This window comes from Puma concolor, chromosome D1 (genome assembly GCF_028749965.1).
Source record: "Puma concolor isolate L17-30 chromosome D1, mPumCon1.1.hap2, whole genome shotgun sequence".
NCBI classification, from domain to species: domain Eukaryota; kingdom Metazoa; phylum Chordata; class Mammalia; order Carnivora; family Felidae; genus Puma; species Puma concolor.
The window spans coordinates 4,269,181-4,294,224 of NC_141676.1; the positions used below are offsets into that span (position 1 = coordinate 4,269,181).

Genomic DNA, 25,044 nt, shown 5'->3' on the forward strand with positions numbered 1-25,044 from the left:
CAACGAGCTAACAGAACGCCACTCCAGAGAAAAACCTCGAGTCACTCTTTCATCGGCAGTAGGTGGGATGAAACGGTGTGTTACCTTGGGGTGCGGTGGAGAAGCCAACCGCGCGGAGGCGGCCGAGCCCTGTCGGCGGCTGGCGGGACCATCGCGGACCGTCCGTCGGCCGTCCCCGGGAGTCCGCGTCCTTGAGACAAGTGGAAGGAGCCTGTCCTCTGGCGGTGCTGGGTTCCGGAGGAGAACGCACGAGGACAGTCTCTTCGGAGAGGAGCTCACGGCAGCAAGGGTTCCTGAGGAGGTGCGCCAAGGCCAGGTACAGCACCCCCGCCATCCGTCCCGGGCGCGCTGCCGACCCCACGGTCCCGGAGCGCTGGGTCGGCCTCGGTAAGCCTCACACAGAGTTTTGACACCATTTACAATGGAAAAGTAAATAAGAAATAAGGCATTCAACATTTGATTCTTTTTTATTTCCATATGCAATGTAATGTTTAGGCACGCTGCTTGGGATGCTAGTTCTAAAAAAATCGTTGGCCATTATTCAGAATATCCTTTTGGTTTTAAATACTGGTCAGGAAAAACAAATGATGTAAAAATACGTGAATAATTTTCTATTACAGAAATGAAAAACTGATCTGCGTCTAAAAGTGCAAGAGGTGAAGTAACTGAACCCTTTCCCCAGACGATACGGCAATATACAATATATTGCTTCAGCTGTTTGAGAAGGCTGTGATGTATCTTTATATTGACATAGAAAATTATAAATTACACTGAATTAGTATCCATAATCACTATATATATACACAAACCAGTCCTAAAAAAAAAAATACACTGGTTTAGAATTTACGAGTGAAAACCTCACAAGGTACAGGAAAACAATCACCATGCTTAGGTGCCGGGTTTTGATTTCTGGTTTTAGAATACCAGCCTGTGAAATGGACGCGCTCTAACCCATCAGCAGCACGAGCATTCTCCAACTGACCTGCCTCGCAGGATGTAGGTTCGTTAAATACGCAAACTGCTCGGAAATGTTCACTGGTGATGCTTGTTAACAAGGTAAATTTTGGTGAATGGGTTAAAAGGCGGAGGAACTACTAAAACAAAACAAAAAACAGAAACAAAAACGAAAAACGAAATAACTCAAACCACAAGCCAGGTACACTCCAAACAGTCTAGTGTCTCACCTGTAGGAATAACCATTTCAAGCAAACGAGACTTTAACAGAACATATGGCTTTCCAATAACATCGATTTATCAACTAAGCTGTAGCAATAAATACTTAATCTCTACCCATAGACTTACATTTTTTGATCCGTTTAAAACAATACAGAAAACAGTTACCAATCGAAAGCTGGTTATAAAAAGAACACCAAATATTTCTTATTCAAAATCACGTTTGTAAGTCAGACCAACCAAAATAACACTCAGAGGGCATTTCAACCCTACGACTCCTCGCCAGCCTGGAAGGGAAATGAATTCAGAATTTTGTACAAGGTGAAAAATGTACGAAAACTGCCTAATACTTTGGTCACACTAATAATTGTCAAATAGTTATGTTTCAAATACAATAGATCTGTGTATTCACTTTTATAAAACTATTCTTACAGCCATTTGAACTACAGTATTACTGCCATTATTACACGGGTGGCAAGATCGTATTTCACAGGCTACCCATTATTTAGAACAATACAATATAAACATACGCAAAAATTCTTGGTATTTGTCAATGTGCAATATTTTTACACTTCTGGATTTCTCTGTACAATGTCTTAGAATCTAGAATAGAAAGGTTGCTGGTCCTGATCCCTTGCAGAGCGAGTGCAGCAGTGGCGGCTGGGCGGGCTCCAGGTGAAGTCTCCAGGGGCCCCGAACGGTGGCGACGCGCAGCCCTCAGTCGGCAGCGGAGGTCACTCATCATACGGGGCCATTGACCGACGTGTCGCCTGGCGTGCTTGGCTGGTCAGTCCTGCGGGGGAAGAGACAGACATCTGAGGCACTCAAGGCGGAAACGTGAGACGGTTCGTGAAAAACTTCCGTTTAGCTCCCCGAGGGCGGGGACGTTTCCTTTCCCAAGTTTACCCAACGCCCAGCGCAAGGCCTGGCACTGGCAGGGAGGCGGGTATTTAACGGACTGCTTCACAGACACAAACCTCCAGGAAGCCTAACTGAACAGCTTCTAGCTTCCCCTCTGCGGTGCTGAACGGGCACACAGGCAGGGCTGCGGCAGGGAGGGGCTCCGTGAAGCCGTCCCGCCTCAGCCTCCCAGGGGCACAGGTGTGGCCTAGCTCGGCCGCTTTCAGACTGTTGCTCCCGGACCCGTCATGAGCCCCTTGCTCATTCCTCCTTCGAAACACCTGTTTACGTGTTCCACGTAGGAGAACCCACATAAAATTTCACTTGAAAAACAGGATTCTTCTACCGAAAGAGGGGGGAAAAACCGTGTAAACAGGCCAGCTCTGGAAAACAGGCGTGCACTTTCACAAACGTGCTTCTGCCGGGCAAGCGTGAGGCTGAGGCCGGGCGCACAGAAGAGGGGAGGCTGGACAACGTGGCGGCGGACACACAAACCCCACGTTCCTGCCAAAATGACGGGCCAAACGTGTAAGTCTTGGCCGTGTTTCCAGAACTTTGCAGCGCAGGCTCGGGAAAGGGGGCTAAGAGATGCCCGGGGAAGCACACAGGTGCCTCGGGACCGGCTTGCGGCTCACGAGCCCAAGGCTCCAGACACCTGCTAGTGGTGACAGAGAGCCCAGAAGCCGGCTCCGCGAGAGACACACGCTGCTCACATTCAAGAAGTCTCCGCGCCTCAGAGACATGACAGTACGGACCCTGCCGTCACGGCTCACAGGCTGCAGGGCCTCCAGCGCGTTTTCTAACCTCTCTCAGCTCAGCTTCTCCCTCTGGGGAAGGGGGGGGGGGGGCAGGTCCCCCGGAGGTGGGGGAGACGGGATGCGTGCAAAGTGCCTGGCGCGCTGGCCAGCACAGGAGTCGCACGTGCTTGACGGACAGGAGTTACCGATTACATCCCGTGGCGGTGCGCCCCTGTCACCCCAAGGGAGCATCACGCCCAGCTGTGACGGGAACCGTGTGGGGAACAGGGCACACGGAGAGTCCCGACGGCTCTCTTTACCTCCAACGCTGCCACACATCACTCAGGGCACAGATGTGACGCGTCGGACGACTTACCTTCTCCCTGCCATCACGGCAGCTCAACGCCACCTTCTCAGCGGCCTTCCTCCACCGCCCCATCTAAGCAGGACTCCTGATCTCATCCAGCTTTCCCGATTCTTCAGCGGCACCTCTTTCTACACGTCCCTATGTCACCCGGGCGCCTGTCAACCTACTGCTTCACCCTCAGGCCTAGACCAATGGCTGCCACACTCGTGTGTTGGATGGAGGAAGGACAAACAGATGAGTGCACGGGCACAAGGGACGCCCTGGTCTTCTTCCGCCAGCCCTCCCCAGTGCCCCTCTCCCCACCTCCCCCCGCCCTGCCCCAACCCGCCACCCGAGTCCGGCAGACGGACAGGCAGGGCTCTTCGCACCAGGTGTTTCTAGGTGGGTTCCCCGGAGGCAGATAATCTGCGCTCCAGAGATCCAAGGAAATGACCCCAGAGCCTCCTGTAACACTTGTGCCCGAGAAACCAAGAGGCTCCCGAAGCGACTAGTCTGAATGGGAGCAGACCCGGACGACCCGGCCTTCGAAGCAGTTCTCGTAGAAGGGAATGTGTAAGTAGCAGGAGGGAGGGGACGTAACTGGCGAGGGGTAAGATCCTACAAAATACCTTGAAAAGACCTAACCCGAAAACCCCAGGCAAAACAGGTGACCTGCCCAGACGCTTGCACAGCCGGGGCCGGGTCCCTCGGGGCTGGGGAGTCACTCTGCCTCCTCCCACGGCCCGCACGAGAGCCAACATGCTCAAAGAGTTCTTGTAACTCATCTGTTTTATACGCCCCAAAGGCTTTTTTTAATCATAAAAGCAAACCCTCGTGCTGTCATTCGCAGGAGAGAAACCAAAGCAGGGTTTGCTACGCTACAGGTCTGCCGACCAGTGAACAGAGCGCGCCCCCTGCTGGCCCCCGCTGGTCCCATTACCCCGAAAATGACGAAGACTTGGGGGGGTGGGGGTCTGGCGAGGGGGAAAGTACAACTTCTCTGAAATGGCTTTAAAGGTTACTTTATTCCTTATGGAAGGAATGTACAAACTTAGATGTATATAACCAAAAAAGTTAACTCTGGGAAGTGCTGAGCAAAGTTCCTTGTGGTCCAAGGGCAAGTCCTCTTCTTGTGCGAGCTCTGGAGCAATCGGAGGCCGCCCTTGCTCTACCTGCGAGGCCGTGCGTACGGGCCGGGGCGCCGGCCCTCGGCGGCTGAGGCTTTGGCTTGGCCTATCCCTTCAGACCACTGGCTCAGTCTAAGCAAAAGGTGACTAGAAAGAAAACATCACATTCCAAATCACTCAGCTCTGGCTTAAGCAAGACAACTATTTTGCAAAAACAAAAACCGTACAGGGAATCATCTAAGAGTTAAGAATATTTAGCTACGTTTATAAAAGGGCCTCCCGGAAGCCTCTCCCCATGTGTCACATATGTGTGACCGTGGGAAAAGCGGCACCAGGTGCTGCCCGTGGCTGGTGGACCCAATGAGAACTTTGGCTGCCACGGCCCAGGGACCCCAAACCCAGAAGAGCTCAGTACCAGCCTCAACTTAACGTGTCCTCAAAAAAAAAAAAGTGTAAGGGGGAAGGTATGCCAGCATCCAAGACCTTTCCATTCCCAGTAACGTTTTAAAGAGCCAGTGATGTTACTGAATCTCCAAAAAGCAGTCAGCTTTTTAGCTTTTGGAGTAAGGAGGCAAGCTGATCTAAGACCTTGACTCGGGCACCCTGCCTAGATGTGGCCTGAGAAAATGTTACCGTGCTAAGTCACCGAATGCCTGAGGACACCTGTAAGGACCCCTCCTGTGTCCCCAGCCCTGGACGCGAACCTTCCTCCCAGCTCCCAGGAGACAAGAGCCACAGCCAGAGCGGGGCCTGGGCAGGTCCGAGGAAGCGGGGAGTTACCTCTGCTCTGGGCTACTGCTGGGGGGCCGGGGACCCGCAGACTTCGCCTCTGCTGTCTCAGGGCTCTCCTCCACATCTTTACAAGCAGCATCTTGAGAGGTAGAGAGTTTTCCTTCCTCGCTGCAGTAAAGAGGATGACAGACAGCATTAGATGCCCGGGCTGCCAGCTCGGGGGGACGATGCAGGTACATGCAATGACCCCGGAAGTCATGGCTGCCACGGAGTAGAGCCCCGGGGTTGAGCATGCTCGGGGGAGGGGCCACAGGGACCACAGACGGTGACTGGGAAATCACGGACGGAAAGGACCACACACAGGAGGGAACCGGAGGAAGGATGACGTAACGCGGCTGGTGTCGGATCGAGAACGGCCCGTGTTACCATACATACCGATAGGATTTCAACACTCTGAAGCCCAGTGTGCAAAACAGAAAAAGAAACGTACAAGAGTTTCAGAATACTCCTATAAATGAGGAATGTGGGGGGGGGATGTGTCCACGACTGCACATAAGCAGAACTGCAGACTCGGTGGAGGTGTCAAATGAACCTGTTTGAAGGAATGAGTCTTTAGTTACGGCACTTTGCTTTCGGGGCCCAGCCCAGCATCACACGGTCGGCTGGAGAGACCCCGGTCGGCTTGCTGCCCCTGTCACGTGAGCTGGGGACCGGGGGCCTGCAGTGGGATGGAGCTCCTCGAGGAGCACCGCGAAGGCAGAGAGGCGAGAAGGGTGGCCACGACAGGCGAAAGCGGCTCCGAAGGGGTCACGGGGCTTGGGCGGGCGAGATACTGGCAGGGTTCTCTACCCCTTCGGTGGCTTCTGGCGGAGGAAGGTAAGTAGCAAGTGCTGTGGCTCTCTGGGGGCTGGACAAGCAGACTGTGGCCTATCCTGTCCGGACTTCCCATTCTGACGCCATAATTTTGGCACCCACATAAGCTAAAGGGCAGCTAGCGGTTCCCTCCGGGAAGGGCCGTCATTCTGAGAGCTGAGACCTGTCTTGCACTTGCTTACGAAAAACCCAATTTGGGATGATTTTCTTCAGCGGCTTTCGGGAGGGTAGAGGCAACCTATAAGGAGGAAATCGGCCTAAAGTCTAAAGAGTCACCCGACTCACCTGGTTCCTTACTCTTCTTTATCCGCACCCCCCCACCCCATCCTCACGAAAGCAACTATCCTGATGTGCTCACCGCGTGTTACTGCCGTTCTCGTAAAATGCAGTCATGGCCTGCGGCACGTGACTGGCGAGGAACGGGCCACCTCGCTGTACTGCTGTGGACTCATGCTGGGAAGATCACGTGTTCTGGCGATGGTGGCACAGTGCCCCGGTGCGTGCACCTCCCAATTCTGCCTGGCTTCTCACAACGACCCGATGCCCAACTGTCCTCTGCCCCGGGCCTCTACGCACAGTGCTGCCGTCCTCGCCGCCGTGGCCTCCACGTGTCCACTTCTTCTGGGACTGCGTTTATCAGTTCTTCCCAACTCTCTCTAGATACGTGGGTTCAATTACTCAGGAATTATCTTAAACTTGATGTAGTTGATGAATGCCTTTTATGATGGGTCCTGGCTGCTTATTACTGACGTAGAGAAAGGCTACCGATTTTTTAAAAAATTTACTCTAGGGGCGCCTGGGTGGCGCAGTCGGTTAAGCGTCCGACTTCAGCCAGGTCACGATCTCGCGATCTGTGAGTTCGAGCCCCGCGTCGGGCTCTGGGCTGATGGCTCAGAGCCTGGAGCCTGTTTCCGATTCTGTGTCTCCCTCTCTCTCTGCCCCTCCCCCGTTCATGCTCTCTCTCTGTCCCAAAAATAAATAAAAACGTTGAAAAAAAAAAAAATTAAAAAAAAAAAAATTTACTCTAGAGAAAGAGAGTGCGAGCGGGGGGAGGGGTGAAGAGAGTGAGAGCCAAGAAAATCATAAGCAGGCTCCATGCTCAGCACGGAGCCTGACACGTGGCTCGAACCCACGAACTGTGAGCTCACAACCGGAGCCGAAGTCGGATGCTTAACCGACTGAGCCACCCGGGCGCCCCCACTAGCTTCTAACTTTAAAGTTGTGTGCATATACGCTCACATGGAAAGTCCACGTCCCTTCTCGTGCCTGCTGTGTGTTTTGCAGCGACCTCCGAATGAGGCGGGAAGCGCCCCTTCCGATCCGAAAGGCTCAGCAGAGCACAGAGGCCACAGCGGCAAGCGCGGATGCCGCTGCAGCACACAAGTTTTGACGGAAGTGTTTGTGACTTTCAGTTTTCCGTTTTTATTTTCCATTAGGATCCCTGTTTTGCTCCAGGAATTTAAAAGTGCAGTTAATGTCCAAAATGTTTCTTAAGCTACCATTTCGCCACTGAATTCTCACGGCTGCACTGTGTCTGGAGAAAGTGATGTGCATGCACGACACTGACCCTCTGGGTTTTGACGGGCTGGAGCCCGTATGCGCGTCAATTTCTACTGTGACTACAGAAATGTCCATTTCCTATACTCCTCTATTTAGAACCCACTAGACTTAATCCACAGTCTTCTGAGCATCACAGAGAGAGAAAGAGAGAGAGAAAAAGGCACTCAGGGACCCCAAACTCTCCATGTCTTCGTTTAGATTTATTGGGCTCAACGGAGAAGCTGGGAAGAGGTCCGGCCAATGTCTGAACCCACATCGGAATCAAATTAAAGATGCTAACATTTGAGGTTTCCCCCTGCCGTCCTCCCACAACCTGAAGCTGCCAGCGTGATCCCGCCCCGGTTACCTTTTGAAGACTGCGGTTTCTGTCTTGGCATCTACAGTGAGGCTGAGAGTTTCCTTCATGCCGCCGTTCATCACTGTCTCAGTTACCTTGTCTGAACTTTCTGTGTCCTCCTCTCCGTCAGAGCTGGCCTCCATGGCTACGCTGCCTGGAGCTGAAAGCAACACAGCTGATGGTCACACGGACCAAAACCAACAAGAACGGGGCCCCGCTTTCCGTGCAGACCCAGCCACCCGGTGTTCCAGCTACTGCTTGGAAAAGAGACTGTTTGCTGGCTGCCGCCTCGGCCAGTTCTTGACGGGCACGGCTTCTGAAAACTGCCCACTAGGGAGACGTCCTGCAGGCCCTCTTCAGGACCACGGGCCCCCTCCGGCCTTCCCAGCTCAGCACCTACCCACAAGCCCAACCTCTCCCAGCCGGCTTTCCCAGCTGGACGCTCCGGTTCACAGCAGACAGCACTCTAGGCAGCCACATATATTCGCCCGCTTTAGCCCACAAGTACCGAGGAGCCAGTTTATTCAGGGTACTGTTCTCATTCTCTCTTTCAGTTGGGTCCTATTTTCAATTGGGTCCAACTGGGTCCTTTTTTCTTTTCCTAAGTTACTTTCCTGTGGTTCCTCGTGGATTATTTCTTTGTTCTGTAATAGGGAGCTATACGCTATACTGGTTATGAGCCTGGACTCTGCGGTCAGACCTGCTGAATTCAAACCCCGGCCTCACCACTTACTAGCTAAAGAACCCTAGAGCAAGACTTTTCTCATATGTAAAATGGGGGTAACTAAACCCACGTGCAAAACTGCTGAGGAATAAAATGAGATCATCTATATAAACTATTTTAAAGCAGAACAAATAAATCCAATATTAGTTACTAGTCTTATTACTTTTCCCACCCCTTGGTTCTTGGGCCCCACCCCCCGTGTCCTCACTTTTTGTTCTAAGGATCTATATCTACTTCTTTTTTCCTTCCACATACTAACTCCTCGCACCCCCCCTCCCACCAACCTCCTCCCAAGCCCTGTTCGCCAGGCTGAAAAGAGCTCAGGGCCTCTGCGAGGAACAGCGTGTACAGCTTGAATAATGTGACAATCCACTGGACCCATTTCAACTGTTCATAAAGGTGAGAAGGAAATGAACAGCCTTACGGCCTGAAACGTGCCTGGACACACACACGGGCTCCAGCAAAGCAAACTCCAAGTGACTAAAGAACTGGGCACCAGCTGGTCCTGAAAACACACGTGACTAATTCCAATCTCATTCACACTGGGTTCTGCAGGCTAACTGGGCTCTTCTTCTCTGGGCCTGTTTCCATTTCTGCACATTGACAGGACTGAGTAACTGACAACTCAGATCCCTTACGCCTTCTAGGATCAACGCGCTCGGCTCTGGAATGAACACATCGTTTCTCTTCAGCACTTGGCCCGTGGACGTCAGACCTACCATCCCGATTTCCTGACTCCTATCGGCCCTTGAGCCCAAACCTATTATGTGGACGGAAAAAACTAGATCCAGAACACTAAGCACAGAGTTAAAGCCCGAACAGCCCTGGCACGAGCGGCCGGTGGGCATGCAGGCTCGTGCCCTGTTCTCCGCACCCACCTTCCGGCTGCACTCCCAGGGCGGCAACACTGGGAGCCAGAGGGTCCATCGGTTCAGTGCTGGTTTCCATCTCCACTGGAGAATTACTCCTTAGAGAATCTTTAGTACTTTTAGAAAAGAGAAAAGTCAGTTCGTTAGCAATGGGAAACAGCCCTCAGTTACCATTATTCACAAAACCCTCTGAACATCCAGGCTTCGCTGGGCCGACACGGGCGGTCGGTTACAGACTCCGCCGACACAGAGGTCTAAGTGCAGACAAGTGCGCTGCCTGAAGGTCGACGAGCGTGGGCAGGGAAACATTCCGCCAAAGCAGCAGGACAGTAGCTCAGGGACTTCCCAGAGGTGCGCAGGGAAGGTTCAAAACGCACCAGTCCCGCATCCTCCGCGTGATCGCCAGGCCCGCAGGGCTGGGAAGGCAGGGGCTCGCCCTGTGTGGCACCAGCTGCACCTGTGGTGTCATTTTCACCAAAGTCCCTACTTTTACCTCGAGCCAAACCGCCTCAGGGCCTTGGGGATACTTCAAGAGGCGGTATGACTTGTGCACAGGGTTAAAGGCAAGCACGCTGCTTCAACAACATGCCAAGTAGCCCAGGGCACCTAACCTCCCGGCACACACGCGGCCAGAGGCGGAAAGGCGGCGGCCCGGTGCGGTGCGAGGGCGGAGCCAGTGAAATAACTTGCGAAGCCCTGGGGACGTCTGCCCACAAATCTCCCTTTTACGTGTGAACGAGAACTTCCCGCTGGCACGACCGCCGCCGTAAAGCCGTGTGGGTTGAGCCAGCTCTGCGGTCTGCCGAGGGTGGCATACCCGCAGCTGCTAACAGCCTGTCCTCTGGTCTGCAGTTACCGCTACCCGTTAGAGCAGGGAAAGCCACAGTCTTTCAAATGGGGCGGTGGAGACCGTTTTTTTCCCTCAGTAGACAAAGTAAAACCATGTTTAGCAAATCAAACTAGGCCTGATAAGGCCTGAAATCCATAGTTAATACTCAAATGCGGACAAAACTGTTCAGGAAAACTATGAAATGACAGGGTGCTGTCGTGAAGAATGCTACAAGTAACAAGAAGGACGGCCCTACCTTTCACGCCCCTAAGTATCAGACTAACTACAAGCGACATACAAGTTGACGTTATCTTTCACCTGAAGACACATTTTGCACCGTTAGGCAGCGCTCTGCACAGAGGCACCTGTCAGGAGTCCCTGGGCTCCACCTCGCTCCCATTCTCCCCAACCCTGTTTCCCGACAGCTCGGTGGGGCCAGACGGGCGCCTGCAGACGGCATCTCTGTCGGCGCCCTGCTACGTAACCTCCTGGGGCCACACCTTCCCAGGCAACTGCCTTTCCCAGCTCACCCTGGATGAGAGGGAGGAGGACGAGGCCGGTCTCCTTGTAATTCGTTGCCGTCTCCGCCACACCGATTCGTAACCTCGCGTCAGGCGCGACCTTCACAAACGGTGTCAGCAGCTGGCACGCCACCCCTGGTTCTCCAGGGGAAAGGTTTAGGGAGCTGGCGCACGGGCACTCACCTCAGGGAAGACGTGAACTCCGAGAAAGAAGCCCAGCCCGTCTCCTTAGTTGGCATTGGCTCCTCTGTGCTCCAGACATCAGACCCTACAGAATCTAAAGGGGCACCGTGGGTCGTCTCCATGGGGACATCAAAGTTGGCTGACCAGTTGGGTGCTGAAAAGAGGGGAGGAATTTCATTTTGAGAACAGTTCAGTAGTTTAACGGAATACAAGATGTCTCAAAAAAGACGCGCAACGATAATATGGACCAGAGTGGTGGGGACGGGACAATCCCGCGGAGGGTGATTCTTACTTCTCATTTCAACTCTTATTTCTAAGATTGCTCTTCCCCATAGAAATACCACACAAGGCCACTTCTGTCCCAGTTAGGAAAGGAAGGACGCCGGATTTGAGGCTGGGGTTGGGAACAGCTACCATGACTTCTGGTGCTCTGTTGAACCCTCAGATGCGAGGCCTTCTGGCCAAGCGTCTGCAATTTCATACTGCGGGAGCATTCGCTGTACCCTGGGGGTTGCAGCGTTCTAGAAGTTTGCTGTGGCCGAAACAAGAAAGAAGGTATATGCAGATGTCTACGGAAATCACGATTCCATGAAAGATTTTGAGGAGATGAAGGTGGCTGGTATCTTTCAGAGGGCAAAGCGATGTTGGAATGTGAAGAGTCTCTTTGGGCTGGCTTCCATGGAAGTCTGTCACTGACCTGTGTTCCCGAACTTGGAAACACGAACACTGGGGTATGAAGTAGCTTCTCTTGATAAACGAACAACTAACAAATACCGTGGGAAGAAAAAAAAAACCAAAACAAAAACACACAAGGACATAAAGCTACATCTAAAAGAAGATGCTAGTTTCTTACTTCTGACAAATGTACCAAGACTATAGTAACATTGGGGGGATGACGGTGCACAGCCACTCCCTGCACAATCTCTGCAGCTTTGCCGTAAATCCAAAGTGATTCCAAAACAAAGTTAAAAAACGAAAGAAGCAGTATCAGTATGCTGGCCATTCCGCTGCCACAAATTGGAGACTTTCAATGCTTCCCAAGTCAGGTGTGGCCCCACTTCGCACTTCTAACGGCCTCCCCACACGCAGTGCCCTGTCGTCAGCACACACAGAAGGCACAGCGCACCCCCAAGCCCTTGGAATCCGAGTCTTTCTGTGTGCTACAGATCTGTCCGGCCGGGGACTCCTGGGGAGCCTCAGGGTGGGCTGGTTGCCAGGGGAACCAGCCGGGGGTCAGAGGGCTGCAACTTCCAGCCCCCACCCCACAGCCCAGCCTCCTAGGAATGGAGCAAATCACGAAGGGCCGGTGACTTAATCAACACGCGGCCCCAAAGAAGGGTCCATAAACACTCACACTTGGGTTCAGAGCCTCGGGGCTGGTGCACAGAAGGCGGTACCTGCCACACTCGAGGGGAACAGAAGATTCTGTGCTTCGGACCCTTCCCGACCACGTCCCGACCTCTCTCTTCACCTGGCTGCTCGTGTTTATATCCTTTCACCCATCCTCCCTGTGCTGCCCACCAGCAGTTCGCACCCAGCCTGCAGGTCTGTTTCGACGCTGCCTCCTCAGAGATGCGTCCCCTGGGGCGACACGAGGTCTCTGTGTCTTTGCTCTCATTGCACACCACGCTTTAGGCCACACAGAAGTGGCCTTCCCAGATGAGCTCCCTAGAGTCTACGGCAGTCTCCCCAATTCCTCAGGAGACCGAGCTCCGGGACGCGGACTGTGCGCTGTCCCGTACCCGGGCACACAGTTGGAACCTGATAAAGGCGTGTGGATTCTAACTGAGCTACAGACAGAAAAGCCCACTGCTTCCTCCTGAACATGGTGAGCTGGGAAAGCAAGGAGAGGAGAGACCAAACCTCTCTCGCTCGCTGGGTCTGCGCCGTGGGGGTGTGCTGGCTACCGCTAAGGCCCCCGGCGCTGGGGTGCTGTGGTCCCCCCGAAGCCCAGAGCTGGGGTTCGGCCTCCAGAACTGAGTACACAGAGGCCTTCCTGGGGAACAGGAGCACTGTCAGCCCCGAGGAAAGCCCCAGTGTCAATCCATATGGCTCTCTCACGTAAAAATTAACCTGAACTTTCAGAAGTCAACGGTATTTTTGTACAGGCCAGCTAACGCAAGTCTTCTTTGCAAGTAGGACATAGATAAGCACTAAGGCGGGACAAGTTCAAGGGTCACAGGCTTCATAAATAAACCGAAGAACCCATTTCCAATCATTTCAGCTTTAAGGTGTCACCTTCAGGATAGTCCCTGCTGATCCCACAAACACAGCACTTGCTCATCTTTTCATAATCTACGTGGTCTCCCTTTCTGCCAGGCACCCAGAGGCTGGAGCTCCCAGTGTGCTGTGTCCTCCAGCCAGACCCACACAGAGGGCATCCATACCGCAGGAGACGCCCCATCCTCAGAGGGACAGCCAGCTCCTTCCCTCAGCCCCCATCCTTGACACTTAAACCTCCTAGGGGACTCAGAGGACGGAGTTTCAACCTAACTCCCATCCTGTAGGCCAGGGCGCCTAGTTTTAAAATACACCCGTTTTTGGGGCGCCTGGGTGGCGCAGTCGGTTAAGTGTCCGACTTTAGCCAGGTCACGATCTCGCGGTCCGTGAGTTCAAGCCCCGTGTCAGGCTCTGGGCTGATGGCCCAGAGCCCGGAGCCTGCTTCCGATTCTGTGTCTCCCTCTCTCTCTGCCCCTCCCCAGTTCATGCTCTGTGTCTCTCTGTCCCAAAAATAAATAAATGTTGAAAAAAAAAAAATTTAATAAAAAAAAAAATAAATAAATAAAAAAAATAAAATACACCGGTTTTCAACACACAGAGACAAATACAGAAGGAAGACGACTTACGTTCATTCAAGTCTACCTCCATTTTATCCTCCGTACTGGCACCACTGGGTTCAAACAAGTCTTGTTTCGCTCCGTCTTCTTCTTCAGAGTCTGTACTTTCTTCACTGTCTGTACTCCCCGAGCTGGGGGGGGGAGGGGGAGGGGGAGGAGGAAAGACTAAAATATTTAATGATGCCTATCAGTCACCAGCTAAATCCAGAAAATTCTGAAGGTCATCCAATAAGAAAAAATCACATGCACTTTTTCTGGATCATTCTTGCCTTCGTGAACATGCTGCCTAACCCTGCTCTCAGCTGTCCCGCTGGCCCCTGTGCATCAACACGTGGGTGGCTTCTAACAGGATGCAAATGCCGCTCACTGTGGCACTGCCGTCACGGCCAAGGTGTTGAGCTGCTGTTCACATGCTGACCTACCTACTACCCACATATCATTCCTCGAGGGTGTTTTCCCACCTTCAGCAGTTTAAAAACCAGGCTGTCATTACCATAGGGCCCCAAGAATCCTTTACATGCCCCGCACAGACGCCCCACGTCAGACATGTGACTTGCAGGTATCCTCCCGAATCCACGCACCATCGCTTCCTGTTACTAGTGCGGTCACAAGAGCAGAAGCGCTTAATTTTGACGCACTTGAGCTTATGAAAATTTCCTTTCGTGCAGGTGCTTTTGGTGTCGGACCTTAGAAATCTTGCCCTAACCCAAGGTCACAAGGATTTTCTGTAGAAGTTTTACAGCCTGATGCGTCACATTCAGGTTTAAGATCCACTCCGAGTCCACGTGTACATATGGTAAGAGGCACAGACAGATGTTCACCCATTCCAGAACTGTTTGTTCAACAGACTATCCTTTCTCCACCGAACTGCCCTTGCACCTCCGTCAAAAGTCAGCTGTCACCGTATCTAATAATTTATACTCTATTCCGTCCCCTGATCTACTCCGTCTTAATGGCCACTGTCGCAGTTACTGTGTTCTGAAATCAGGTGCTGCCGGTGCTCCAATTCGGTGTTATGAAGGTTGTTTTGCATTTCTTTACGAATTTAAGTGCCAGCTTGTCGACAGTTCCCAAAAAGCCTATTATCATTTTACTTGAGATTGCACTGACTCTAGATCAATCTGGGGAGAAATGGCATGTGAACAATACTGAGTTCCAAATCATAAACATCTATCAATTCTGGATTTCTCTCAGCTGTCTTGTGATTTTCAGTGTCCAAGCCTTGCGCATCTTGTCAGTTACCCTTATATATTCAATATTCTGATGCTACTATCAATAGGACTGTTTAGTGATCTCAATTCCAACTGTCTGCTGCGGTACGGAGAAGTACGATTATACTGATCGATCATGCCAAACCCACTTGTGCTGTGTGATCATGCCAAACCCACTGAACTGTTCTGATAGCCTTTTCGTAGATTCCAACAAATTTTTCTACACTGACAGTGACTGCTGTCTGTGAATAAAGATAATTTTACCCTTTCCTTTCCAATCTAGATGGCTTTTATTTCCTTTTCTTGACTAACTGCACTGGCTAGAAGCCTCAGCAACAATAGCGAAAAGCCATGGTAAGAGGAGACCTCTTTTGTCTGGTTCCTGGTCTTAGGGGGACACTGTTCACTTTTTACCACTTTTTAACCTACCAAGCCGTAGGTTTACTGTAGAAGCTTTAAGCAGGTTTAGGAAATTCTACCTCCAGTTTGCTAAGAATTCTTATCAGGTATAAACGTTCGGTTCAGCTACACGCTTACCGATTGATTTTCAAATATTAAACCAACTCTGTAATTCTGGAATAGACTTTATTTGGTCATGATGTATTATTGTTGCCTTTATTTACTGAAACCTTGAAAGGCGTTTCTGCATCCACATTAACGAGAATAACGCAGTCACATTTCTTGTCATGACATGTGATGTCAGCTCTGGTGTCACGTCACACTGATGTGGCCTCTTAGAAATGACATGAGCACTAGATTCTCCTTTTCAATTTTCTAGAAGCTTTTGTATAAACCTGGTGTCATTCCTGAAACGTCTGGTAGAATCCACCAGAGAAGCCACCTGGGCCCAGAGTTTTTTGTGTTTTATGTAGGAAGTTTTAAACTAAAAATTCAACTTTCATAGATACAGGACTATTCCACTTATCTTTCTTGGGGGGCAGGAAAGCTTTGGTAGTCTGGGTCTTTAAAGATCATCTGCCTCAGGGTCAGATTTATCGGCACAGTCAGTCACGGCATGCCCTTAGTACGTTGTGGTGTCACTGCTGTCATTCCTGGTGGTAGTACCGTGTATCCCCTGCTTCTCTTGACTGCTCTGTCTGGAGGGGCACCAACTCCTCAAGCTTCTCAGAGGATGACTTGAAGTCGCAATGATTTTGTCTACTGTCTTTCTGTTTCCTAAGGTGGAAGCCAAGGTCATGGCCTGGAGAGGTCTCTACTTGTGCATAAAAACAGCACTAGGACAGTCTGGTCACTCCCCCTTTGATTTCCTCATTAACCCACTTGTTATTTAGTTTCCATGTATTTAGGGATTTTCCAGAGATCTTTCTGTGACTGACTTCTAACTGAATTCCACCGGAGTCAGAGAACATGCTTTGCAGGACTTGAAATCTTAGGAACTTACTGAGACTTGCTTTATGGCCTGAATAGGATTTCTCTTGGCATAAATATCTCACATGCACCGGACAGTAGGGCCTCTGGTGCTGCTGCTGCCTGAAGTGCCTTGCACATGTCCGGCGGGGCCGCGCTGACGGTGGTCCGCGTCTCTGATTTCTGCCTGTGGTCAACTACTGACAGAGGAGTGTAGACGCGTGTGATGGTAACCACAGTTTGTCTGCCTCTCTTTGCCGCTTCACCAGTTTCTGCCCCACATATTCTGAAGCTCTGTTAACAGGTGTGTAGGCATTTAGAATCGTTACGATCTCCTGAAGATCTGACCCCTTATGACCTTTTCTTTATGCTTTTCCTCTGAAATCCGCTTTACTATTAAATATGTAGGGGCGCCTGGGTGGCTCAGTCGGTTAGGCGTCCGACTTCAGCTCAGGTCATGATCTCGAAGTCCGCGAGTTCAAGCCCCGTGTCGGGCCCTGTGCTGGCAGCTCAGAGCCTGGAGCCTGCTTCGGATTCTGTGTCTCCCTCTCCCTCTGCCCCTCCCCTGCTCATGCTCCATCTCTCTCTCTCTCTTAAAAATGAATAAATGTTAAAAAAAATTTTTTTTTTTTTAATATGCAGACCCTCTTTTTTTCCAGCCTGTTTGTGTCTTTATATTTCTTTCTCAGATGCAGCATATGTTAGACCTTATTTTTTCATCCGATCTGAAATCCCTTCATTTTAACTAGGGTTATGAGATCATATGTTTAATAGCATTTAACGAATCCTGATACAGTTGCCTAGGTTTAATATTATCACACTGTTATTAGTTTTCTGTGGGTCTCAGCTGCCTTTATTGTTTTGTTCTCTTTTTAGGTATTTTTTATGATTTAATTTCCTTTGTTGGCTTATTAACTATAACTCTGTTTTTATTGCTTAGTGGCTGCTTCAGGGTTTACAATATATAACCATAACTTACCAGTCTACCCTCAAGTGCTACCATAGCCCAAAACTAGAAACCCAGATGTCCATTATCAGGTACATGGATAAACACAGCCACCCATTCGGTGGGTAGTACATCCATTTAATGGAACGCTTCTCAACTGTAAAACAGAATGAGCTGTTGACGCATCACCCAACATGAATGACTCTCACAATAGTTATGCCGAGTGGAAGAAGCAACATAAATTATATAATGTGCAATGTGACTTACACAAAACTCTAGAAAACACAAATTATTCTAAAGGAACAAAAAGCAGATGGGGGAAGGCAATAGAAAAGGGCAGGAGGAAACTTCTGCGGGTGATGGATAAGTTCATGATCTTGATTGAGATGACGGTGTCATGGATGTATTCATACGTCCAAACTTGGTACACCGTATGATTTAAATAAACAAGTTTTCTGTACATCGATTACACCTCAACAGAGCTGTTAAATAATAAAAAGTTGCCTTTTCTCATCATCCTGTGCTCCCTCTGGGTATCAACTGTCCTGTCCTCTAGGATGCTACCTTCACCGCCATACTCGATTCTCTACGCTCTCTACAGAGGGTGCCCCACTGGGGTGCGACTGCTCCAAGGTGTGAGAACCGTCTGCCATCACAAGGTGAACGGCAGTAGGCAATGGCCATTCAGTGAATTCACTCAACACGAGGCCCAGAATTTCATAGTGAGATGGTGACAGACAAGTTTGGGGCTTTATCTTAAAAACAAAACAAATAAACACAAACAAACAAAATCACCATGAAGATCTCTGTCTTTGCTTCCTGGTCCTGGAGCTGCAGCTACCTGGTCATTACAAAGTAACAAGGCAACACACAGACGGTGACAGAGTGGGCATGAGAAAAGCCGCCAGGTTTAATGACCTTACACAGCTGTGGATCACGAGACAAATACACCGTCGCTGTGTTTAAGCGACAGGTGGGTCTTCTGTAACCCGAAGCAGTGCGCTTCCTTAGAGACACGACAGCTGCCGGTGCGCGCGGAGAAAGGGCAGGGATGCTGGTGCCCTCTACCCAGCAAGAGGAAGAAACGGGGGCCACAGGGGCGGGAGGGGTTGTACTTTTCACCGTACGTTCTGTTTTCTTCGAATTGTCTGCCAGGTGGACACATTACTTCTTAAAAATACATGAAAAAAACAGGAGAGTTCCGCTGCTATTCTCCCGACTATGAGGATGCCGGCGATGGCTACTCGGATAACAAGAACTCCGTGTTCTCGTGCCGGAGCGACAAACAAATTAGACAGGAAAAAACCCAACTGGACTGACTCCAAAGGGCCCCCGCTGGCAGGAGCCCATCTCCCCAAGCTAGACTAACTTGTAGAGACAGCTTTTCCCGCCGCTGGGGAAACCATCAGTCTTTCGGAGGCAACCATACAGAACTCCGCTTCCGCGGACGTTAGTGGTGAGGGGGCATCGACCCGGAGCGCCGTTCACTACGTTCCTCGGCACTGCCTCCCGTTCAGAAGAGGCCGCGCCACGACGCTTCTCGAACTACGTCTAAACGCTCCCTGCATTTTCCAGTTCATCACCTTGACTCGTCCGCACTCCTGTCGCACTGGACACAGGCAGACTGGCACCACCTCGCGTCAGCTGACAAGGGCATTTCTGACCACGACAGAAGCACCGGTCTCTAGGTCACATACGCGCATCTGCCGAGGATCCGACGTGCGTCTCCCAACCACCCCCGACTCTCCGCCTGGGGATTACGGCCACCGTAACAAACCCCTCACCTGGACCGTCTCTGGGATTCCGGAGCGAATGCAATGTGCTTTTCCTCCCAGATGTCTTCCTCATCGGAGCCGCCATCGTCAAACTGCTGGATTCTTTCCTTACAACATGCTTCAAACAAGGCAATATTTCCCTAAATAAAAGTGAGAGAGTGAAAAATAACAAAACAAACTTGAAAATCAAGTTATTTTCTCCACAAGTTACCAACGCAAACTTCCTTTAAAACAGTGTCTGTCACGCACACCACGACGAAACGTAACAGCACGCAACGCCAGCTTTTGCAGAACCACAGAAAGCTCCCCCTCCAAAGACTCGATTCAAAACTGGCCCCCACAGAAGCCTACACGGTCTCCCCGGACTCCCCTCACCCGGAGAAGCACCGCGTTCCCTCCAAGAGCCTCCCTGCCCCCCGCCCCCCCCGAGATGCAGTCCCAGATCCGCCCTGACAACAAAGCAACCCGCGTTTCCTCCGCTTTTACCAGCTAAGCGGCAGTGACGGTAACAGCAACAGCCCAGTCAGGACCTTCTACCTCATCACATCAGCCAATAAGCCAGCGGTCCCTCGTGTCAATCAACAGAAAAATCAGGACCGTGCCCACTCAAATGACACCAATCCCGCATCATTTGCCGACAAGGCCGACTTGGTGTCTGAGCCCTGCCTGGGGATGACAAGCTGGCCCTGATCTAGCCCAAGTTTCTCTCCCGGTGACATACATCTGGAATAAAAGGCATCTGGCTTTTATTTTATTTACAAGTGACCCGGTTTTAGCAGCCCTGTCACATCTTAAACCAGGGTTGCAAACTCACATCCCCACAGGAACCACGCAGGTGACACGGGTGGGTGAAGTGATACCAGCCTAAGATGAAGGGTCCTGGGGCGCGGAAGGTCCCAGCGCACGCGGCATCCACGCACAGGCTGGGACAAACCCCAGGCCCCACTGTCCACCTCTCGTATACCGTGTTGCTAAGGAGAAGAAACATTTAATACTTACGCTTTCATTTGTATTCAGAGTAAAGTTGATGTCTGATACTCGATCGAAAGAAACACTGTAAACAAAATGTACGTACAGGAGTAGTTAATTGCCTACGGACGGACGGACAGAAACATTATTTACAACATCTTCCACATTTAAAACAGTTACCCTACCATTAAAATCTCCACAGGTAAAACTAAAGCAAAAACCTACTTGCATTAAATGATGCCTCTTCCCTCGGTATGAAGAAGGGATGGAAAGGCAGGGATGGATGCCTTGTAAGACAGAATGAACCCACCCTCGAAGCCTTTCCATAAAAGATCTTTAACATCCACGGCAACAACCATGGTTCCACGGGCCATACTTACACAACCAAGAAAAAGGTTATTTGGAAAGAAGAAACAGTCAAAACAGGTACCCAAAAAAAGTACCCAAGGGCTGTCAGCTCTCACACACTAATCTTTCTCCCGGGATGGCCAAATTCATACACAGAATAGACACCCCCCAAATCCTAACATATGGCATGATCGGCAGGAAGGTAGGGGTGAGAGAACTCATAGCCTGTGAAACATAATTTCTTGAGGAAGTAAGATTCTTATTATTTTGGAGAAAGAGGGTGAGCAGGGGAGGGGCAGAGGGGCGGAATCTTAAGCAGGCTCATGGCCAGCTTGGAGCCCAAGGCGGGGCTCCATCTCGGGACTGTGAAATCATCATCTGGGCTGAAATTAAGAGTCGGACCCTTAACCGACTGAGCCACCCAAGTGCCCTAAAGTCAGTATAATTCTTAAAAGATCTGTTCTAATCAATCATTACTCCAAGCACCCAATATACATTTTAAAGGGACTGGATTCCTAACAGGTAACATTTAGTGAGAGCGGAGACGGGCAAGCGCCGAGATGCCGCGTGGGGAGCCCGTGGGCTCCGGTGCGAGCACTTCTGCAGTACAGACACAACCACCACGGGGGCAGTCCTTGCTCATGTTGCATCCAAATGAGCTGACGCTTAGGGCAGCTGGCAGCCTTGAACTCTTGCTCTGTTTACAGGGAAGCCTCCGTCCGCTGCGCTAACACAGCGTGCTGTATGGTACAGCTGGACCGTGCCGGGGCCTTCAGCTTCTCACATGCCACAAACTGCAGCTCGGGACAGAAGACGGCTCTGCCGGCTGCGTCACTGAACCACGAGCACCTAACTGCTAGTGACGAGCCACCCGGACGCCGGGTACTGACGAGCATCATCAGGCAGTGCCCCGTGACAGCAGCCGTTTGGTCCTCACCTCTGTTCTCGATGAGCTAGGACCCTCCTCGTAAATACTTTACTTACGAACACCTCTCCCTTCCCCGGACCAGACGCTAGACCCTTTGTTTTCATTCCCGTGGATTGCCCACACATCTGTCACTCACTGGTTTGGTATGGTACCAATCCTTCCCACTCCCGTGCCCCCCGCTTCCCTCGCCCACACGAGCGCTCTGCCTGCCCGGCTCCTACGGGACACCCGGCCGGCCTCATGGTGAGCGGGCTGGGGAGGACACACGTGGGGAGCCCCTGCTGGGAGGCCACCGGGTCCACTCCCACCCGCCAACTACAGCAGGGACTCACCACCCTGGGGGCCGCTACCTGGCACAACTGTCGGCGGGGTGGGGGAGGGGGTTGCGGGCAGAGCAGCGACCAGAGCTCGTGAGCAAAACTCAGTATACACAGCGACAAGCCCCTGTGAGAAAGAGCCCCGCGGCCCTCAGCCCCCCCGCCCCCCCACCCCCGGCCGCTTCAGGGCCCGACAGGCTGGGACCACAGGGGCACCTCGTGGGGGCAGGCTCATCCCAGCCCGTGAACGCGCACAAGTCCCGGGAACCCCGGAGAACCGCGTCTCACAAAAAACAGGAGCACACGAGACGGGGGGACAGGAAGATATACTCACTTGCCAATGTCATCTTGATCCGCAAACTTCTCATCGTTGAAGCCAAACTGGTCAATAAAATTGGACGTCATTTGTTGCATCTGATAATCAGAAAAGGCCTGGCAGCCCCAGGGCCAGTGACAGTGATACAATGATTCTAATGACATTCTATACACTATCTGCCCACCTGTGTTCCAGAAACCATCTTATTTACATAGCCTTAGGGCTTAAGAAGTTGGTGTGTTTTTCTAAAAACAATCAAATAATTTCAGACACAATTTACCCAAAAAAGGACATGTTTGGAATTCGAATGCACATGTCACTGCAGGAAATGTTAATGACCACTCTGTCCTCTATTGCAAATTATCTTTAGAGAGAGGTCTGGGTTAAGTCCAGTTCGAAGAGGTGATCAAGTGACACGTGACAGTCTGAAATTATAAGATGCATCAATCACCTCTGCACACAACCAACCTTAACCTAAGATCCAGTAAGTGGTGACCCACCGCCCTCCCTCCGCCCCTCCTCCCCTCCCCCTCCCCCCCCCTCCACTACAGTAACACCGCACCAGGGGAAAACACAACCAGTAATCAAAGCTGCCAGCCTACAACACACAACGTTCGGGGACACTTCGTTCTCTTTAAGAAAAAGACTTGGGTCTCAGAGGCCGGGAAGAGTATCAAAGTAGCTTCTATCCTACCTACCTCAGAGACAGGATAAAGTCTTAACGCTGACCCGACACCGGGCTGAAAAGCTACAACTGCAGGGTCCACAGAGGAGCCCATTCTGTCTCCTACATTCTAGAGAGCACCAGGCTCACTTGGGCTTTCTTAGGTGGCGAACGGGGGAAGGTTAAAACGGACTTCACGAGAACGCTGAGGTTCTGATTTAAAACAACAAGGAGGCCCAGCAGAACAAGAGAAACCGGCGAAGGTGTCCTATGTTCTGAAGCAGGAGTAAAGGACGAGGACAGCGAGCGGCACCCCGCACGCCACCCCGAACCAGGCACGGAGGCTGACGAAGAACAGTGTGTGCGCCGCCTCGTGGACTTGCTCCGGACAGATGGGAAAGCCCTCGCCTGCAGGCCGGGAGCTGAACCACAGGCATCTCGCCAGAAGCCACGTGCTGGGGAGGGAGGCGGCTACCACGGCCTGAAACCCAATTCTCCCCCGTTCTCCTTTTGAGCAGCGCCCGGAGGTTCCACCCCGCGGACACCTGCTGCAGAAATGCCTCTTCTGCTCCCTCCTGATCACTCATGCGGGTGGCAGGGAATTATGGCATGGATAATCCAAATCGAAGGTGATTAAAAAATAAACCTTATATTTGGCTTTGGAAGGCAACTTTTCCTCAGGTCCGAAAAAAGCGGTTATCTAGTTTGCTGAGAACCTGAAACTTCACTTTTCTCTAACTTGAGAGACCTCTCTCCCCGCCAACCCCCCCCCTTGCTCACTCACGCCCTTCCATGCTGTCCCCTTTCCTGCCCATGGAGGTGACACTATGTGACACGGGGCGGGGGGCCAGCCTCACGGGGGCGCATTTGGTAAGGTGCGCCAGGGCTGAGTGAGTCGCGGGTGAACGCAGAAGGGCAGAGACAAGTTCTGGAAGGCCGGGCTGAGCTTGGACAGGTGAATGAAAAATAGGACACGTAGCACTCACACCCGTTAAACCCAAAAGAAAGAAACGGATTCTGTTGAATTGCGCCCTCGTGTCTTCTAAGGTAAAATGGGACGTGTGGTGCCTTCAAAGACGTAAAGAATCATGAAGTCATTCTTCCAAGCAGGCGGCAGAAGCCGGGCTCTGAGTTTATTTACAGATTAGAAACTTGGCCACACAAGGGAGAAGGTCCCTCCCCAGTTGGTCTGTTTCTTTTTTCTCCCTTGAACTTTTTTGTGACTTTGGACTATGAAGTTTTGGGGTTCATAAAACCGAAAAGTGTTCCTTTAAATGCTTCATAGACAGCACGCAGACACTGAATGTATTAGAAGTGTATGTATGTGAATACACGTACATATGTACAGATATACGTGTGTCCACCCATATATGCATCGTCTGTCTGTCTCCCTGTCTATTTGTTCATGTCCCTAGGGAGACACATATAGCCACTGACGGACACAAGTAACCTCTATGCAGTAACTTAGGGGAAAAAGGAAACAAACCTCCCTGGTCCTCATTAGTTCTAAGTCTATTACAGCTTCTATGAAGATGCAAATTCACAAAGAACTTCCAAGTTTCAGACACGATTTTTACTAATAAAGCTACTGATGTGTACTAAACCCACCTAAGTGAAAACTGTTACTGTATTGTACTTAAAGTCACATAAAAAGTGCTCTGGACTTGGAGAAATCCGAGTCTGGGAAGCACCGTACGGCTGTGTCATTACTGAGAACTTATTAAAAAACAAAAAAACAAAACACGAACCCCACACTGCCTAGAACTGTCATCCCGGCCAAAGCCGGGGACTGTTGAAGTCACCGAGAAGTGAGTCTACCGCTTTATTAAGCAGATCTCTTTGGAGGCGCCGCTGGAGTGACAGGAAGTTCCTGCCTTGCCTCCTCTCCCCACCGCCGCCCTGCACGGGCCTGGGAGCGGGAGGCGCCCGCCAGGGTCTCCGGAGCCCGTCTGTGGCCCTCAGCCCCATTCTCCAGACACAGCAGGGAGAGGACCTCCTCACACTCCACACCTCTGTCAGATTCAGAGGGAGTTAGGGTCAAACACCAGAGGTTAGGAAATCAGAAGGGCCAGAAGGCACAGCCAGACTGCCAGCATTCACAAAACGCTGTGACTTCACAAAACTTCCTGTGAAGCACCCCCTGAGCCAGACATGGCCCACAGGTGAGTGACACGGTCAAGGGACCTTATTAAATGACCTGCCCTAAGCTCTCTATACTCAGGACTTTATATCAACATGAAACCTCACTCTAAATGTGAATGAGAAATTGAAACTAATATATATAAACTAATATTCTATCATGGAGACCCGCATAAAATTCTTAAATTTATCTATACTGGTTGTCTCAAATTAAAAAAAAAAAAATAGTTTGGAACATATTTCTTACTTTCAAAATGATCCAGCTGATTTGTCACTCAAGCATGCAAAGAAGTGTTTACTAGAGGCCTGTCCGGC

At 51.1% G+C, this 25,044-nt stretch overlaps 1 protein-coding gene and 1 pseudogene across 31 annotated transcripts in view; one reads left to right on the top strand and one right to left on the bottom strand.

The window, feature by feature from the left end:
• Window positions 1–448: 448 nt before the first annotated feature.
• The window catches only part of PPP6R3 (protein phosphatase 6 regulatory subunit 3), a 137,955-nt gene continuing 113,359 nt past the window's right edge, over window positions 449–25,044 (bottom strand). For 10 of the 31 annotated variants that reach the window (XM_086676707.1, XM_086676705.1, XM_086676693.1 and 7 more), the window contains 10 exons: window positions 21,945–22,042; window positions 20,048–20,102; window positions 19,058–19,188; window positions 13,758–13,879; window positions 10,912–11,065; window positions 9,388–9,494; window positions 7,795–7,945; window positions 5,451–5,468; window positions 5,064–5,183; window positions 4,163–4,430 (listed from right to left, as the gene is read on the bottom strand). In XM_086676707.1, the coding sequence (XP_086532833.1) occupies window positions 4,325–4,430; window positions 5,064–5,183; window positions 5,451–5,468; window positions 7,795–7,945; window positions 9,388–9,494; window positions 10,912–11,065; window positions 13,758–13,879; window positions 19,058–19,188; window positions 20,048–20,102; window positions 21,945–22,042 (1,062 nt within the window). In that variant the 3' untranslated portion in view covers window positions 4,163–4,324. The other 21 variants (XM_086676688.1, XM_086676698.1, XM_086676685.1 and 18 more) reach the window with 11 other exon arrangements.
• LOC147576332 (cytochrome c oxidase subunit 6C pseudogene) lies at window positions 11,299–11,692 on the top strand (annotated as a pseudogene).